The sequence below is a fragment of the Crocodylus siamensis genome, chromosome 3, assembly GCF_052110815.1.
Source record: "Crocodylus siamensis isolate JL-2025a chromosome 3, ASM5211081v1, whole genome shotgun sequence".
Classification (NCBI taxonomy): Eukaryota; Metazoa; Chordata; order Crocodylia; family Crocodylidae; genus Crocodylus; species Crocodylus siamensis.
This window is the reverse complement of record NC_143397.1, coordinates 27,916,354-27,934,988: the sequence shown is the minus strand read 5'-3', so window position 1 is coordinate 27,934,988 and position 18,635 is coordinate 27,916,354. Positions and strand designations below refer to the sequence as shown.

The window sequence follows — 18,635 nt, the reverse complement described above, 5'->3', positions numbered from 1 at the left end:
GAGATGCTTTAATCTCTCCAAATTGATTTGGAGGGTTCCGATTTGATTCGGAAAGATTTGATGATTCAGACATAGACACAGCTTTAAATGTTTTTTCTACATACTTCAAGGTACCAGGCAATTTATGAATGTTGAGATTCTGGGGCAGATGGGAGCTTGGGTGGGGGGGTCCCCAGTGCGCTCAGCAGCAGACCTGGAAGTATACCAGAAGCACTTCCGGTCTACTTCCAGGTCCGTGGAGGAGTACACCCCCCCCCCCCCGCTTGGCAACTGCTGCCTCCTGGGTCTGGGGGGGAACCTGGGGTCCCCAAGAAGCCAGTCACCAAGGTGGGCCCGCCGCCCCCACCTGGTATGCTTGGTGGTGAACTTGGAAGTGGACCAAAAGTACTTCCAGTCCACTTCTGTGTTTGCTGCTGAGCACACGGGGGGGAGGAAGAGGGGCATGCTCCTGTGGGATGCTCCACCTGCCACACCACTGCAGCATTCATGAGCCATGCCTGATATCTCAACTTAGAAAAAACATTTAAAGCCATGTCTATGTCCGAATTGCTGATTCTCCAAATAAGCATTGAATCTTCAGATTTGGATTCGGCCAGATCGAATTGGGACAGTGATCCGAATCAATTAATTAAATTGCTGTCCCTGATTTGGGCTGAATCTGAATCCAGTATGGCCCATTTCGCACATCCCTAGTTTGCACTACTAGGCCCATTATTGAGGTGCCTGTGGGCCCTGGGCTTCTCTACCCCTTTTTGCTTTTCATTTCTGCTCTGCTCATTAATAACAACAATGTCACAGTGGAATTAATACTGTTTCCTGTCTGACTGAATTCATCATCATTTTCCTGAAAGATTACATCCCTTTAGTTAATAAATTGGCTGTGAATAGCCGCTGATTCTTGTATCAATTCCCTTACTCCAGTATGGTCTGCAAGGATCACTGAAGTCCTCTGCATGTCCCTGTGAGAGGGGCAGTATAAGCCCTGCCCCATGCGCTCTGATACTCACTGCGAGAGTCCAAATGAGTGGTAGATAGATCAGAGTGGGGCACAGGGTGCCCCATAGGGCAGCTGCCCACCCCCACAACTACAAGGAGGGAAGGGACAGGTGAATTCCCCTTCCTCTCTCTCCTTCTCCCCCCGCATTCCGAGTGACCAAGCGGGCACTGGCAGACGGGATCTCAGGGGTCTGTTGGTGGAGGCCGGATATTTTCTGTTGGATTCATTTTGAGTTCCAGTTAGGCCCAAGCTGGGGCAAGTTTAGATGCCCAGGCTGGCCCAAAGTTGAGGAACTGGCTGTGGGGAAGATTGTGCTGGCCAAGATGGCCTGACCCATTCAGAGGTGAGCAGTCTGGATGAGAAGAGATCATCCAGAGGAAGAGCTGCAGGGTGCAGCATTTGCCCAGGCCATGGATGTGGTAAGGGCGGGGTTAAGGTGAGGTTTGGAGCCCCACAAAGAAAGACCAGGGTCTTTGCTTTGGGGGCCACCTGAAGGGAACTGCCTCCCTAGTAAGGAACATCGAAGATGTGGCAGGCCAGTAGGAGCAGCAGCCACACCATCTAGGTGGCACCAGATCTCACCTGACATCACTTGGGAGCAAGGCATCTGTCAAGACGGGACTGAAGCCCTACAACACCTACAAGTGACAGTCCCTTCCAGCCCTACTTCTCTATCACTCTGACTCAGAGGCCACTTCAGGGTGAAAGATAGGAAAGTGGAACAGTTGTGCACTGTTCCTCTCCTGATTTGGTTCTGAGTTCCCTTCTCAGCTTCGTTCCTTGAATGTGAAGGAAGCATTTGGCTCTTGGAAATTCATTTCCAATTCCAAAATTCTGCAATACCTACAAAGACACAATTTTTCCTTTCTCCATCTCAGGCAATTTGTTCAAGATCTTACCATATAGTTATTTAGCAAGTCAGCTTGAATTGGATTCTATGGATGAGTTAAGCTGGTCTTTCTGGGGTTTTTAATGGCTATATGCATCACCAGGTAGGCACTGTGGAAGAACTGTGGTTTACCTGATAAGGCTTCAAAATAAAAGCATTAATAATAGTTTTTAAGAATGTCTGAAGGAACACACAACCTAGAACATGGGGGGAAGCACGTGGCTCATTGTTATCTGATAAAACAAAGGAAAGGCAGGCAGCGTTCTGACCAACTTGCCATATCCAGAGTGTGCGGGTAACCAAGGTGATAACCTATTTTACATATGTTTATACGGGTAACATACAGCTCTCAGTGAGCATGGATTATAACTACAAATTAAGCTAAACTCAGTTTCCTTTTGTGAAGCTACGTTTTCAATTTCAAAGTTTCCTTTGGTCCTTATAAAGTGTTCCTTACCCTCAGGGTAAGTACAGACAGTACATCATATGAATATTCTGCTCCATATCATCTAGGGCTTTATTAGGAAGCCTCTCTAGTTAACTATATGTCTACAAGTCTCGGCTTGACAAGCTGAGAGAAGTCATCACAGCTCCATGGACTCTTTGCAGTTGCTTTGCTGACTCAAAGGATCAGGGAAGCAAGAGTGTACTTCTTCCTTCTCTCCTTGCTTGTCTTTTCTAAGAATATATTCATATATGAAGTATATACAAACCTGTGGATCCTGGATTTACTAAAGGGTGAGGGGCATACTTCAGACTATGAGGGATTAGGGTGAGATGTAGCTTGAACCCCAGGTGGCAGAGGACAGTGGGGAGCCAGGCAGGAGGACCCCCACATCCACCCTCCAGTGGTATAGCTGCTGCTGTTCCTAGCTGACCTGGTGGGCCTACAGCCATGCCTGCCCTACTCCAGCCAGCAGCTGTGGAAATAGCTGCATGAGGAGCCAGGTTTGGCCAGGAACATTGGTAGTAGCATTGCACAGTTTCCTTCTTCCAACCCCTGCTCCCTGACCACCCCTGCACTGATGCCTTCTACTGGCTGGGAGTAGATGGACCCTGCGTGTTGCTGCTCTTGTCCATAGCTGAGCCTGGCTCCCCTCATAGCTGCTTCATGCAGTGCAGAGTAAAATCAGGGCAGGAGTAGCCCTGGGGCTTCACCCATGCCTGCATCAGTGGTGGTGGTGCACAGGTGCCTCCTTCCAGCACCTGCTCCCAGCCAGCGGGGAACACCTGTGTGGGAGAAGTAGGCCTGGGAGCAGGTGCTAGAAGGAAGAACCTGCAGTCTGCTGCTGCTGTCCCATGCTGAGCCTAGCACTCTGCACAACCTCAGCCCATGGCTGGAGAGAGCAGGAGCATTTCTAGGTCTCCTCCTGCATGCAGATCAGCTAGGAAGTGGAGGCAAAAGCAGGATGCGACTGCACCATCTCACTCCCCTGGATCCATGCCTGTATACATATATTCTCAATGCTGGATCTTCCTGGAAGGTACAAAGCTGCTTTTGAAAAACCTTTCTCCTTTATCAATCAGAGGTGGAATTAAGAGGCTCTTCTTTCTAGTATTTTGAGGTCAGGGACAATTTGAAGCTTTGCTACTAAAATAAACATTTTCCTTTGAAATCTTAGGCTAGCAGCATTAATATACCTTAAAACCTTACATATAAAAGGAAAAAAGTGTGAGTCCTTACCCCTTATGTACATGTCAGGAAATATAATAAACCTCCAGAACTATTTAATCAGTTGTCAACTAAAATACTTCAGTTTTTTAAAGGAGTTAATAACAGCAGTTGATCCTATTAATACAGGTTATTTGATTATAATATTTTAGCTTATTTAATTATAACATTTCAGTTAAGAGGGTTGAATCAAGTTGCAAAAAGAGAACAGTTGTCCCTCCTTCAATTTACCCTGTTGACTGAAAATGAAATACAAATAAACACTAACTTCTCTAAGTGATCCAATATAGTTCCCTCCCAAACCCCAACCAGTTCCTGTTTCAGTACCCAATGCCAAAAACTCTTGAGTAGTTTTTAACAGAATTTTTTGCAACTTTTAACTGTTGTTGCAGACCAGTTTCCAGAAAGAGTAAATGTTTCATTTTAAGACAACTTGCATTCTGTTCAGTGATTTTTCTGGAACATCATGTTTTGGGGAGCGCCTGGTCCTTGATATGATATAGACTGTCATGACCCCATCCAATATGAGTGAGAAACAGTGACAGGAAATTTAGGATCCAACTTTACACTCCTAATGATGTATTAAGACTCTGGTTCTGTTTCAGTCCAAGCAAAGTATATAGCTAATTATGTGAATGGTGATCCTAGAAACAGTGATATGACACTTCAGTAATATGATGATATTTGTATTACATAACACATAATGTCTTCATTAGGTGTGTGATGTTTTTACATACCATTATTCTTTTGAACCTATTTGAAATGCAACTGTACTACTGCATTCACATTTGTATGGGAAAACAAATCCCCTCTGGGGCTGGCCAGGTTCCAGTTTCAGATGGTGCACACTGCTACCATGTCTGTTGTGCTGCTTTTTTCAGCGTGCTTTTTTTTTTTTTCTTCATACTGGGATTTTCTGGTATCTAAATTTGACTAACCGAATTGCATTACATGGGGTGTGTTTTGCGGTGCCGCAAAACACGTGTGTGCACTTGTATGGACACGCCCTAAGGCTCCATTTAAGTAAGGGACTTGAACATTAAACAAGTGTAGTCTCATTTGAGTTCAGTGTTCAACACATCAAATAAGGACATGAAGACTTCTCACAAAATTAAAGTTACTCATGGGATTAAGCTGTGATTCAAGTAAAGGATTTATTTCCATTGTCTTCATCGGAAGTACTCCAAAAGTCACTATGACAGATATGTTATTCATAACTTTCTACTTATACCATATAGATCACAGAATGGGACAGTGAAGTACAATTGACTGCATATTCCCTACAGTGTAACTCTGTCAATCGTAGTTCTAGCTAGTCAAGTTCTTCCCATATAAGAAGGGGGCGGGGTTTCATAGAAAAGCTGGTGATCATGCAGTCCTCCTGAAACAACTCCATTTCTGTGCAGCAAAATATCCAGCTTATTTTCAATTGGTTTGTCTTGTACTAAATATTGCAAGGTTTTTAATTTTTCCTTTTAAAATTCTCTTCTAGGGTAAGATGGTGAAAGGAATGGGTGGCGCCATGGACTTAGTATCGAGTTCACAAACCAAAGTGGTCGTGACCATGGAACACTCGGCCAAGGTGAGGCTGCTCCCTTCCTTCTAGCTGAGAAGAGCTAAACCAACATTTTGCACTGTACCAACAAGATTCATGTCCTGTTACTTGTCTCTCTGTTTTTAGGGGAGATTTTATAGTGTTCCTGTTAGGCACGCTAGAAGCACAGCGTAGGGTGCTAGCACATTCATTTGGCTCCTGTATACAAATCTTTCCCCTTTAAGAAATGAAATATTAATCCAGTGTTTTCAAATTGGACACATCTTTGAATGATTTTATGTAATTCTAATGTAAGTGTAAAATGATGGAACTGTGGCAGATGCTACAGATGGGGCTTGCTCCTCATCTTAAAAGAGACAGAAAAATGTTGTTTTCCACAGAGTGTCACTTCACTGTGGCGAAAAGAAATTTACTGCTGAAGTTGCAGGCCAAATTGATAGTGACAGCTTGATGAAACAGGCCATTTTTGTATGATTTGATACACTATCTGCTTTATATTGCTATATCATAAATAATAAGCTAGAGTCTTCCTTTTCATGAACATTGAAGGCTGAGGCTTTGGAGGGAACAAACCAGAGGTGTACAGGTAGTGTCCCCTATACTTTAGGAAACATTGCAATAGTGACGGCAAACTTTATGCCCATGGAGAGCTGTGTGTGAATGTGTGTGTATATTTTCCAGTACTAAGGTAATAAAAATGACCTTTTAAATTCATAGTTGAACTACATTTTAGAATATAGAAATAACTGAAGTATAATAAACAAAGTAGCAACAGTAGTTTTAATTTGAGTTAACAAGGATCAGGATAATGTCTCTCATAGTCTTTCATCAGGACTGTAGTAAATAAACCCTCTGTTTATTTAAATCCCTCTTGGGGGGAAATGAGCTGGTGTTCTATAAATTCTAAAGCAACTACGGAGTGAAATAAACACTCTCCACATTTAGCTTTGTTTAAGTCATTGGGATTAAAAGGCCACACTTTCTGCTAGTGTAAACTGTTGTGGCTGTCTTGTAATAAACAGCAGAAAATCTGGGCCAAACTCTTCTAGCTGCCTTTTTCTGAAAGCACTTCTAACGTGGAACTCCCACGAGAGCTCCACGCTCCAAGTGTTGGCAGTATATAGCCTTACATTAATGGCATGTATGAAGGAGAAGCATTACACTGAAGTTAATTGACCAAATCCAAAGTTTATTCCCTCATGTTTGTGACATGTTGTTCTTAAAACTAGTCGATTTATATATTTTGCTTGGGCACAATCAAAATAATGGATCTGGGACACTCATCTTATGTTCCTTGTCTTTATTTTCAGACCAGATTCTAAATGTAAAACAGATGTAATACAGAAGAGAGCCCTTGTGTCTCTCTCTCATTTTGGAAGCTTATGTAAAATGTGTGATGAAATTAGTAATATTATACAATAATCCTATATTCATTTGTATGAGTCTTATACCTACTTTTATTGCTATGAATTATTAAAACATCAGTATTCCTATTCTGCTAAAAACTTCCATTGTAATATTACAAATATTATTTTTATTAAAAATATATATTTTGTACAGGCAATACACTGTATACCAACACAGATTTACAATGAAACCACTTGATATCATAGAGAAAGCTGCCACAGTTTATATTCTGTTTGCATGTGTGTAGTTAGACTGGTTCTGCACTTCCGTACTGAGCGTGCTCAGGCAGCTGCAGTCTGATCACATAGGGCACTTCTACACGTGCTCTGGGAGTATGGGGGGGCACTTTAATTAGAGCTGCTCCAAGAGCTAAATTAAAGCACCAGTGTCTTGGATATCAGTGTCCCCATGCTTCAAAATGGTGGTGGGGGTGTTGAACTCAAATTCATTCAACAAGCTTTAGTTCAAGCACCCCTGCCACCATTTTGAAGCATGGGGACATGAATGCATGAGAAGCGGGACGTTACTGGAGTGTGACAATTACCACAATCCATCAGACTCAATTAATCAGAGTGGACTCCCAGCACTTGGGCACCTGTAGGCCTCTCAGCCTACAGGCACCCATAGGCATTAGGGAAGCATAGAATTACCCAGGCATACATGTAATATTGTGGAAGTCCTAAAGTCTTATGAGCAGGAAAAAGCACAAGGAATAGGTCTTTGACACCAGAGGAAGAGAAAGGCACACCCACCCTCTAGCCCGGTAGTCAGGACACTTACCTAGCGAGTTGCTGACCCAGGTTTTTAGGGGTCCCTTTCTCAGAGCAGGGTTAAACCTGCAGAGGTGCATAGCAAGCTCTTTCAGCACCTGGGCAGGGCAGCATTTAGGGAGAATTATACTGACCATTGGAAGAGGCGGGGAGAAGAGTCTTACCTGCCAGGGCTCTCTGCGTTTGTGCAGCAGCTACTACTGCTTTTCCTGCAGCAGCATAGGCTCTGCCTGCTGCCATTGGGGGACAGGCAGCAGTGTGGACTCCCCAGGCCTGCTTCTGCTGACCTGTTCACCTCTCACACTTGAGGACAGGGCTGTACCTCCCATGGCAGAGCCTCCTGAAGCAGGGCATCGTTTCACCCCCTCCTCCTCTGGTTACTCTACTGGGATAGGGCATGGCTTCCAAGCTGTGCCTGGCCTGTTCCCATGGCTTGGTGTGCCTGCCATGGCAAAGACTTCTGAGGGAGGGGGACAACTGGCGCCTCTCTAAGTCAGTGTCCAGGGCTGGTGCCCTGCTTGCCATCCCTTGCCAGTAGTTACGCTACTGTGAAACTGCATCTCCCACATTCAAGTGAAGGGCTTTAACCACTAGGCCAGCAGCTAGACCAGGGCTGTCCAGCTGGTGGCCTCTATGTTGCATGCAGCCCACAAAGAGTTAAATTGTAGCCTCCAGGTTCCTATCCAGCTGCTGCTGTCCCCCTTTTTTCTGGCTGCTGCAGCAGCCTGGGGCTCCAGGCTTGCCCTCTTCCAGTGTCCCAACTTCCAGCTTCCCCTTTCTGCCCCTGCCCCAAGGAGCAGTGCATCACAGCGTGACCTGCAGCCCAGGATGTCTGAGTGGCGTGGTGCATCAGGGGAGCTTGCAGCTGGGGAGCTAAGGGTGAGATGGGGTGCACAGTACAGCCAGGGAGGAAGGATGCCTGGTGCTCTGGTGTGGCAGGGCACAGGATGCAGCATGAAAGCACTGGGCACACCATGCAGCACTGGAGGTGGAACAGGCATATGGTGCAGAAGGGAAGCACCCTACACATGATGCTGTGGCAGGGGCACCTGGGTACACAGTGCAGTGCAGAGGGGAGCATGGAGCCTCTGGGGCTGATGGATCCTACTTGTGTGGCCCGAGCTAGTGTTGTCCAAGGAGTGTGCAGTGACTGAGAATGTGGACAGCCGTGGGCTGGACATTGCCCAGAGCCTTTTCTCAGCCTCCTCTAGAACAGCGCTTCTCAAAGTGGTGGTCCGCGGACCAGTGGTGGTCCGCGAGCCACCGATCGCCGGTCCGCAGCAAGTTGCCAGGGAAGAAAGAAATATATTTTCAGAAGCATAACATTGATATGTCATAGTGCCACAGTTCATACATTCCAACACTCCAGGTGACGTCACGTTGTGCGAGGTGAAGCAAGAGAAAGAAACAGCCGGTTGCGCATTTGTGCAGCGCTGTTCCATGCAGTTGCTGCGAACCAGGCACTGGTCCCTGGCCCACTGGAAAAAAAATTGCTGGTCCACCACATCAGATAGTTTGAGAAGCACTACTCTAGAACCTGCTCCACAGGGCAGCCTTGGGGAATGGCAAGGGAGGTCTGGAGAGGCAGGGTGGCTCAGTGAGATGGCTCCTACTGGGGTAGGAAGTTGTCCCAGCATTCTTACCTTCGCCTTGGAGACAGAAGCTACCGCACTGCTTTTATGTAATGAATATTTAATACAAAATAAGGACAGGCAATTGGGAGCAAGGACCCCTTCCCACCCAGGGCAGCAGCCATCCCACTGACCACTCTTTTTTTCCTCCTCCTGACTTCAGCATTTTACTTCTGGCAGTTATGCACATACCTGGGTGATCCTGCTGTGCCCCAGATGGAAATAGAACTGGAATGCTGCTTAAGTGCCAGGAATTGCACTTATGCAGCTGTATAAGTGCCACTTAGCTGGGTAAGGATGAAATGTGTCCAGCATATATTTTGAAGAGGATTGGGGTCATAAATACCAAGCAACAAAAAGAAATAAGCACTGGGAGTTTGAGAGAGTTATTTATAATACAAAAGAATAATATAGTTTCACAGTGAAGCATAAAATGATAAACAGAAATCTTGTCTTCCTCAGAAAAAGTTTATAATGATGTTTATGCTGGTTCGGTTCAACAGAGCTATACTTACTTTAGTTTCCTTTCATATGTTTTCTTATTAAATATAAGGACTATATGTGATAACTTTTTCCTTGTATGCTTAGTTGATGTCAATAAAATTGCTCATGTGTTCAAATGTAAGTAAATAAGGGAACCAGATCAGATCTAGGTCAGAATATGCAGCAATTGTAGGATCAGGATGTTAACTTTTCATACTGTCCCTGTAATATTTAATTGTGTGCTGCCTTGGAGAGTAAGGTTCCAACTTATGATTGGTGCTTCTTGGACTTATTACTATTATTATCCACTACTAAAAATAAGGTAGAAATGTAAAAATACATGTGCATGGATGCCTACATGCATGTGCACACACATATGCATCCTTATGGATGCATAGTCTACTATGTGTAGTGTGTATAGTATTATGTATATTGTGTGTGTGTAGTATACCATATCCTAAGGGGAGACACGAGCCCAAAGTCCGCTTTCACTTTACATGCCTAAATGGAGAAATGACAGTTACATAGTTTTGTAATCCAGCTGTGGGCATGCAAGCACACACATGGCCACTGAATATACTCAGTAAAGCTTCACTCTGGCTTTGCAGCTGCACAGTAAAATAAGATTGTCCTGTAATTTTAGTTCAGCGGCAAATCCACAACCAGTGGGTGTTACGTGCTAGAGGAAGAGGAGGACCTCACCATGCTTTAGCTCCATAGCTCAGTGTAAACACTGAGGGGGGTTGAACCTACATCTTCTTCCCAGCAATGTGCTCTAATCGGAGGTAGCCAAGAGAAGGAGATTGCAGGGGCAGAAGGAAGGGAACAAGCCATAGAACGTGCAACACAGTAAGATGCTACTGCTCTGGGCCATGGGTCCTAGCCTGGGCCCTTGCTCTCAATGGGGCAGAAACTTTTCTAGTGTTGCTTATCCAATTAATATTAAATGCAAGTTTCAGTGAGTGAGCTTCAAGACAGAGGCTCTAGGTAATGTCCAGACTGTGGCCTGGTAATGAAAGCACTTTGCTGAGATGGAAGTTCAAAGTCCTTTCCAGGTGGCTTTGGGATTTAACCATAAAATCTACATGTATCCAAAGGTTGTATATGGTCTGCTCAGTGGCACACAAAGATATATGTAAAACAGTGATTCTCAACCAGGGTAGCATGGGGAAGGGTGCCTTGAGATCCTTTCAGGGGTGCTGTGAAGTGTCACACTATGTTAGCACTGTTAGGTATGCTCAAAATAAACCCAGAAATTTTAAATAGGAATCCATGGTGTTAGAAACATCCTGACCTGTTGTGTTCTGCCTGAGTTTGTTGCAACAGAAGCATTGCTCTATTATCTTTCTGTAGTCAGAAATTGAATGAAAACCAAGAACCGACATTTTCAAGGAGAGCCGACATTTTCAAAGGAGAGTCTATTTAGGGATACCTTGAATCTAAAAAGGCTAAGAGCCACTGATATAGGAAGTAAAATTAGATGAGATTAAAATATGAACGTGATGGTTGAGAATATTACAATTCTACTTGTAGAATCCAAGTCAATTGAGACTTCCAAAACTTGATTGTTCAGAATGCTGGAAAATGTACTTCAAATAATCCTGAATTATAGGCTATTAGGCAAGATGATCTCATTTAATCTTTTCTCTGATTTGTTTGTTTCTGCAACTAAAGCAAACCTTTGATACATCTCTGAGAGTAGAGCCTGCAGCTTAGTTATGGCTCTCATTACACAAACCAGTTAGGGGCTTACAGCTAGACTGAAACACACTCAGGATATCATGGGGAATTTACAGCTTAGTAAATATAAAAGGTAAGCATACTAAATATTTTGGGTTTTATTTAAAACAAGCAAACAAACCTGGTTTCAGGGATTAATTTTCAGTGCCATGTGTAGTAGGTCAACAAAACTCCCATTAAAAATATAGAAGTTGTACATTTCATACCAAATGAATGGACATTTCATACCAAACAAAGGACAAACTAAGAACCTAGTTAACCAAATAAGTGGTTGTATATGTATGTGTCTGTCTGTATGCGTGTGTCTAGAAGTAGACAATTGAAAGTACAAAGATGTATTACTTAGTGCACAAAACCAGTCTGTATATATGGATAACCATTTCTATTTGCTCCAGAACATTATCCAGACATGGCTTTTTGGTATGAGTGCATGTTGACCATAAATACTTATTCCTAACCTTCAAAAGTTACAAAATTCAGTTATGCCTGAAATTCTGTATACAGCTCTTAACTGCCCACCTTTTGTTTATGTATTTGAAATAGTATTAACACAATCTCTCAGCTGTATGCAATTTATTTGCAAGATGGTTTTAGTCAGCAGGAGTGATGAACTCTGAGGAGAATAAAAGCAGAGATAATTGTGCTGTTACAAATTGTGTGATGCTGTGTACGCATGTATGTATACATAACCAAACCACTGGATATAAGAAATGTCTGATGTACGTTTCTTTATTGTGGAAATTTCTGAATTATTTATCCTGCCTTTTCTTCCTGTGGGAAGGTACTATGAAAGATAAACTTAAAAACATAATTTTCAGTAAATACATGATGTCAAGAGCTGATATTCATTGGCTACATCCATAGATTTTTTTATTTTTTTTTTTGCTTTAAATCAGCTGGGGGGAATGTTAAGATTAATAATCGTAATACAAATTATCATTTTAGTTGAATGCCTATAATTGTCACCTGCTCTTCAAATACTTTACTGATAGTGTATAATAAAATCCTATAGCAGATGTTCAGAACACATAAGGTACTTCACTTATCCACTTTCTTTTCGTGTGATTGAGGCCTACCTACAAACAACTGATTTATTTTTAAATTAAGAATATCTCCTTAGAGAGCCTTCATTGTAAACTCAGTATCTCTATCCTGGATTTCTGTACTGCTTTCTCTTGCTGCTCCAAGAGTAAAGTTGGAAATATACTAATGTAAAATTCAGAAATCAAAACTTGCCATTTGGGGTTTCAGATGCTGTCACATGCACACAGCAACACCACTTCCAAAAGTGAGAACGTTCTATCAGAAAGACTTCTTCTGCCCAAACTGATTTTATGTTCAAGTCTGCTTATTTCTTATACTCCCAAAGAGTTTCTCACACACTGCTGTTTCACCCACATCTAACAAGCACTTCAAACTTCATAGGAACTCTCTTTTATCCTCTTCACTACCCTACCGAGTGAAAGAATTCATGAACGCACTTCAGCCACTCTTAGAAAGAAAATGTTATTACACTGATAAAAAGTTTATGGTTTAGCGACGGCCAACGATGTCCCCTGTTTGTGTGTTGTCCTCAGATTCCAGACTCTTGGATCCAGGCCCATGTCTGCCTTGTTGATTTGTAAATAAATAGATAATTTAAAGATGGCTTTAATATCTGATGATGGATTAACACACCAAGCCAAGGTGTGAAGTATTGAGATGGGCGAAGAAGAGATTGAGGAGAAGAGAGGGAGAAAAATAAATTCTAACAGGAGTAAGAAGAGAATAAGTGATATGAGATCCATCAAGGCTTCAGAGATGCCTGTGGTTACTGGTTGAGTAAGGGAGTAGGGGAATTGATGAAGTAAAAAGCATGGAAAAACCTAGTGGATAAAGGAAACGGACACCAGCCAAGGTTACTGCAGAGTCAGAAATTGTCAAGCATACTTCACAAGGGACAGAGGAATATTGAATTTGGGTATTGTCAGACTACATTAGCAGCAGATTAGTTTTCTACCACAGTTTCTATGCTGTTTGCCTCTATGTGATAAAGCAAGTTTAAATTCTACAGGAAAACTGTCAGATGGGCCTAACTCACTGCTTATTCTGGAGATTTGGGAAACCAGCACTTTTTTATTTTGGAATAGGTCAGGATGATCTAGTTATTTATTTATTACATTAATCTAACCTATATGACCTGTATTTTATACTTCTGTTATTTTAAGGAAGAAGTGGCAGATATTTATTAGCAGAGATTACCCTGAGAGCTCTTAACTTTCTCAAAACCATTGGTATGGGTTGGACAGGTGACCTCTAGCTGAAAAGCTCACACTCCATTCCTTTGTCATAAACAGTTTTGATGCCATGAAATATTAAATACATTTTTGCACAAGAGAAGGTTTTTTAATACAGGCTTGGTTGTGGAGGCTCTGCCCAGTCTTCTTTTATCCAAACAAACCAGCTTAGACTCAGACAGCAACAGATCCTGCAGTTCTGTTTGGGATCTCATGCTGATGCTGCTCTGTAGGCTGTGTGGTTTCTAAAAGCCTCTTCTTGTGATAAGTGGCAATAGGATAATCTTTGGCTCTTCCATTCAAGAAACTGAAATGCGTCAGCAATCAGGGTCACAGAGCTGTCTTCATGTCATCACCTCTACAGGACTGTACAGTTCAATCTTGGCAGAACACCCCAAGGAGATATTACGTGACCTTAAAAGTGTTCCATGATGTGTTGCTGAAAATTTTAAAAATAGCACAAATCAATCTTGGCTGGTATGAGAGCAGAATGCAGGAAGGTCCTTGAGATGGGAATAACTTAAGTCAATCTCTGTCTCAGGTCATTACTTTCATTAAGATGGAGTCATTTTCATCTGAGTAGTTGCCTTGATGCCAGATGTAGATGTTGCTGGCAAAATTAGAAAGAAACAGTAGTTCCCCATAGGAAAAAAGAAATCCTGGAGAACCACATGGATTGTTCAGTTTTTCAGAAACCGGGAACAGAATCTGCTGAAGTTTGGCTGCCCACGCTATATTAAGGAGACCTGACAAAAAAAAAATCATCTGTGATCAGATGATTAATTTAGGCTTGCAACACTTCCAGACCACCTTTGAAAGGAAAATTAGAGATAAAATGAAAAGAATGCAGTAATAGTAGGGATGTTCATTTACTGCTGCAGCTGTTAGATACCTACAAGTAATTAAAGATGCAGTGACCTGTCCATTTCTACATTTTTAGAGCTTTTTCCACCTATGTCCCTCTACTACGTTTTTTAAACGTGTTCTTCTACATAAGTGTCTCCTCAGAAGGAAGCTTTGCATCAAAATTGATTCTAATTATTATATAAAATGCCCCCATCCCGGGTCTCCTAGCTTTGCTAACAAATGGTGTCGCAGAAGGAAGCTTCCTGTTCATTATGTTTGCAGGCTGATGTATGGTTTGTATAAAACACTTTGGGATAGTAAAATTCCATCTAATCCAAAATCTTTGTCTAGATTATGCTGACATAAAGTCTGGGGAAAGGGAGGGAGCTGGATTTGTGTGAAATCTCTATTGTGTGACTTGATTACATGAAAAGTTGCTCTGGGTTCTGTGCCCCCAAACTGGCTAGAATTGACTATTTGAAGAACAGACTCTCTGTAAATCTTGTGCATAAATAAGCATGTCAGAGCCTGCAGTGACCTTCTGTGATGTGGCTGATTCTGGAATAAGACAGGAGTAGGACAGGGGTGGGCAAAATATGGCCTGCAGGCCATATCTGGCTAGTCAATTGATCCTATCTGGCACTGGGAGCCTGAGGAGAGATGGCCGGCCGGGCTCTGTGCTGCTTCAGTCTACCACAGCTAGGGCCATGCAGAATACAGACTCCTCCAGCTCCCTGCATCCACCATCCCTCTTCCCTGCCCAGCTCCCTACCGGTGCTGCAGCTGTGCCTGCATGGGACAGGGAATGTAATGCTCCAAGCAGCTGTCCTGCCTGCCCCCCTTGCACCAGTAGTCCATGCCAACTGTGGCAAGAGGAATAGGGGGATGGGGGAGGGGACAGTGGTGGGGCTTGGCCCCAGAGCAGCTGCTCTCCAACTTTCCTGGTCTGGTACGGCAGCAGCAACAGCTTATCGCGGTGGGCAGGATGGCTACTTGATGTGCTCTGCTTAGCACCCCATCCCATGCAGGCCCTGGCTGGCAGCCACGGTGCTAGGACTGCACTGTGCCAACAGGAAGCCAGGTAGAGGCAGACAGATGGATGAGTCTGTGGAAGAGGACCTGGAGAAGCTAGCTGAGCCAGGGTTGTTGGCATCATTGTTCTTATTTCAAAATGGATCTAACAGACAAACAGTAGTCCCAGAAGCAAGTAAGAATCCCTGCCTCCCCCTCCCATACTCAGCTGTGCATCCCCTTCTCTTCCCCCTCCTGACTGTTGCCCACTGCTGCTGCTCTCTCTGGCTGTCCTGATGGGTGGGAGCTTCAGAGCCACTCCTACCTTCTCCAGCTGGGTTCCATGCAAAGCTGAACTCAGCTAAACAGTGGCAGCAGCAAGCCTGGGAGCAGGCACAGGGGAAAGAAAATCCCCAGCCGCTGCCAGGCTTGGCTAGAGAGAGGGAGGTGCAGATCTGGAACTAACCCCACAAACCCTGTCCCCAGATCAGCTAGAGACAGTGGCAGTAGCAGTGGCAGGCAAGTTTTGGGATGGGAGGTAACTTGCTGTTGAGCATGGAAGGGAAGGGAAGAGGGGAGGGAAGATTTTTACCTGCTTGATGGACTTAATGCTCTGCTGCTATTTCTGTAGTGCAGTCTGTCCCCCTGGTGTGTATGGAGTGTGGGAATGGGGGTGCAGCTACCCCTACAGCACACTCCCCTTTATGAAATCCTGGATCTGCTCATGCTGTTATTGTTAGTATCATCATCATTATTATCAATAACAACAACAGAAACAATAATAATAGTAATAAAAAAGTTTCAAACACCCAGAAATGAGCAGTGAACCTCACAAAGCAAAAAATATAGTTCATGTGTTTCTGTAGAGTGTATAGTCTGAATGGGGATGAAAGCTTCCCTGCAGTTTCACTGAACTCCCCTGTGCATAGCCATTATTTGGCTTTTAACATAACACTAGAAAGCTACATTGGGTCTATAGATACAGCCTGGAGTAGGAGTATAACTACCACTCCTGGAGGCATTACTGTTCAGAGATTTCTCTTTGGGTGTCGACACACAAACACTTTGAGCCCTTTTGAAAGGGCAACATTTAAAAAAGGCAGCAGCTGGTATGTTCTAGTTGTTACAAGTGAACCAGAAGCAAACCTGTTCCAACTTAAACCCTGGATGTAGGAGTGCTCAAATCTAATTGTTCTTAGCTTGCTCACGCCTAACAATTAGAGTGTATCGGTTGCTGCCTTGTTGAAGCAGTTCACCTTTTTCCCTGTCGAATGAGCTTGAGTTAAAGGGCCCCCATCACCGTTTTTCAGGTGGGGACGCTAATACATGAGACGCTGGAGTCTGCTGAAGTGCAGTAATTACTACGCTCCAGCAGACTCAATTAATCGATTCTGTTCTGACATGCTAAAATTACAGCAAATTGGAGCAGCCTTGCTGCACATGTATAGGTGTCCCAAGTGTTTGGTGTCCACACCCTTTGAAGCACAGTTGCCTGCCTCCTTTTGCCTGGCTCCAACTGCTCTACGCAAGCTCAACAGCACTAGTTACTTAAAGCTTCACCTATTCCCTATCTCCATGTGCCAGGGGAAGTAGGGTTACCATATGTCTGGGTTTTCCCAGACACAACCTGTTGTAGGGTCCTTGCTTGTCCATTCAGGTGGTTTTTTAAAATCTCAACAAACGTCCAGGATTTTTCTGTGCTCAGCATCAATTTTTTTCCCAGCACTTTCTGGTTTTCCATAGCAAGGAGCTGCTTGGGAGTGGGGAAAGCAGGGGGAGGGTGACTGGGGGCAGGCATCCTCATGTGTATTTGTGTGCACACGCACGCAGCTGGCATATAGCCAGGCAGGTTGATGTGAGCAGCCCTGGCAGCAGGATGTCAGTAAGTTGGTGGGGATAGGGGTTGGAGGGCCAGGGCTTGGGGACTGTCTGGTGTGTGTGTGTCTGTAGAAGGGATGGGTATGTGAAGGGGGTGGGAGAAGGTGTCTGGATGTTGTGGCTTCAGCGGGGTGGGGGAAGTGGTGGAGGCACCTGCCCCCAAACATGCTCTGGGGGCAGCAGGGAACTCTGTGGCCTGGCCAGTGGCAGCGGGGCTGGTGCCTGTGCTCGCAGGGGCTGGGCAGCCAGGAGGTGCTGAAGGGCAAGGTAGGCAGGAGCAGGCAGGACATAGGGTGGGTATGTGTAGATAAGATTTAATGGTTAATTTCTGCATAGATGTGTAATCCAAGACTCAGTCTAACCCAAAATGTTTGACATTATGTAGGATCTCCAGTTTAGGGGAACAGTACATGCTTCAGGGATTCTGGGTACCTCTTTTTGTGATGTTTTGGGTATCTTATTTTTGTTCTTTTCTGAATTCTGTTTTGTAAACATTAACCCTTGCCTTTATCTTGTTAAATACAGGGCAACGTCCACAAGATTTTGGAAAAATGCAATTTGCCACTTACTGGGAAACAATGTGTGAACCGTATAATTACAGAAAAGGTAAAATGCACTTTTTCCCTTAAAAAGTGTCACAAAATCTTATTTATATATCATCTAGTGAAAACATTCATTGTGTACAGGATTGTTTGGCTGTTAAGAATACGTACCACCTAGAAGAGGATTCCAGGGTTTGGATCTCTTTTCCTGTTAAGAATGTTATCCTTTAGCACCAAGATACTAGACTGTATTTTCAAACATGTTCTGGGTGCGGATGCCTGCATCAAATACACACCCATGTTTAATTACTGATCATGTAAATTAAGTATCAATTTATCCTACATACTTTGCACCACAGTTAAAACTGAAAACCCGGCTTGCTGCATGCAAAGTCTCAGGATAGAGCTAAAAATCACAGTTTGCTTTCTCAATGGATTATTTTGCATTTATCTAAAATTAACAATTTAAATATTCCAGGTCCCCAGTGCATAGGAGTACAACATTAAGCATCCCTTCCCAGTATAACATATACTCTGTGTTTGAAATCATACACTATTTATTCTGATTCACCATCACAACAGGCCCTAATTCTACATCTGTTGCATTGCATTATTCGTGAAGTAAATTTATACTTAGTGTGAGTCAGAGTATTAGGTCTGAGTCCAAAATAATCAGCTTGGATATTCAGTGGACTTTTTCAACAGAGTTAGGCTCATGCTATAGCCATATTTGTATTGCTGTAGATATTTACATTTTTAAGGGCTAAGTCACTCTGGGATGCCTTTTATTATACTAAGTAATGCACTTCAACAAAATTCCTGTTAAATACTGTTTTCCCCTGAATTATATTGCTATTTTTATATTAAATGAATCTTTCTCCACAAGAAAGAGGAAAACAAATGAAAAGGTGAGTCTTACCATTTTTTGTTTTTTTTTT

At 43.4% G+C, this 18,635-nt stretch overlaps 1 protein-coding gene across 1 annotated transcript in view; it reads left to right on the top strand.

The window, feature by feature from the left end:
* Positions 1-18,635, top strand: part of OXCT1 (3-oxoacid CoA-transferase 1) — a 121,704-nt gene that overhangs the window by 90,946 nt on the left and 12,123 nt on the right. Inside the window, exons 14-15 of the mRNA XM_090038003.1 lie at positions 5,051-5,140; positions 17,681-17,761. Coding sequence (XP_089894129.1) covers positions 5,051-5,140; positions 17,681-17,761 — 171 coding nt within the window. The remainder of the gene's footprint in view (positions 1-5,050; positions 5,141-17,680; positions 17,762-18,635) is intronic.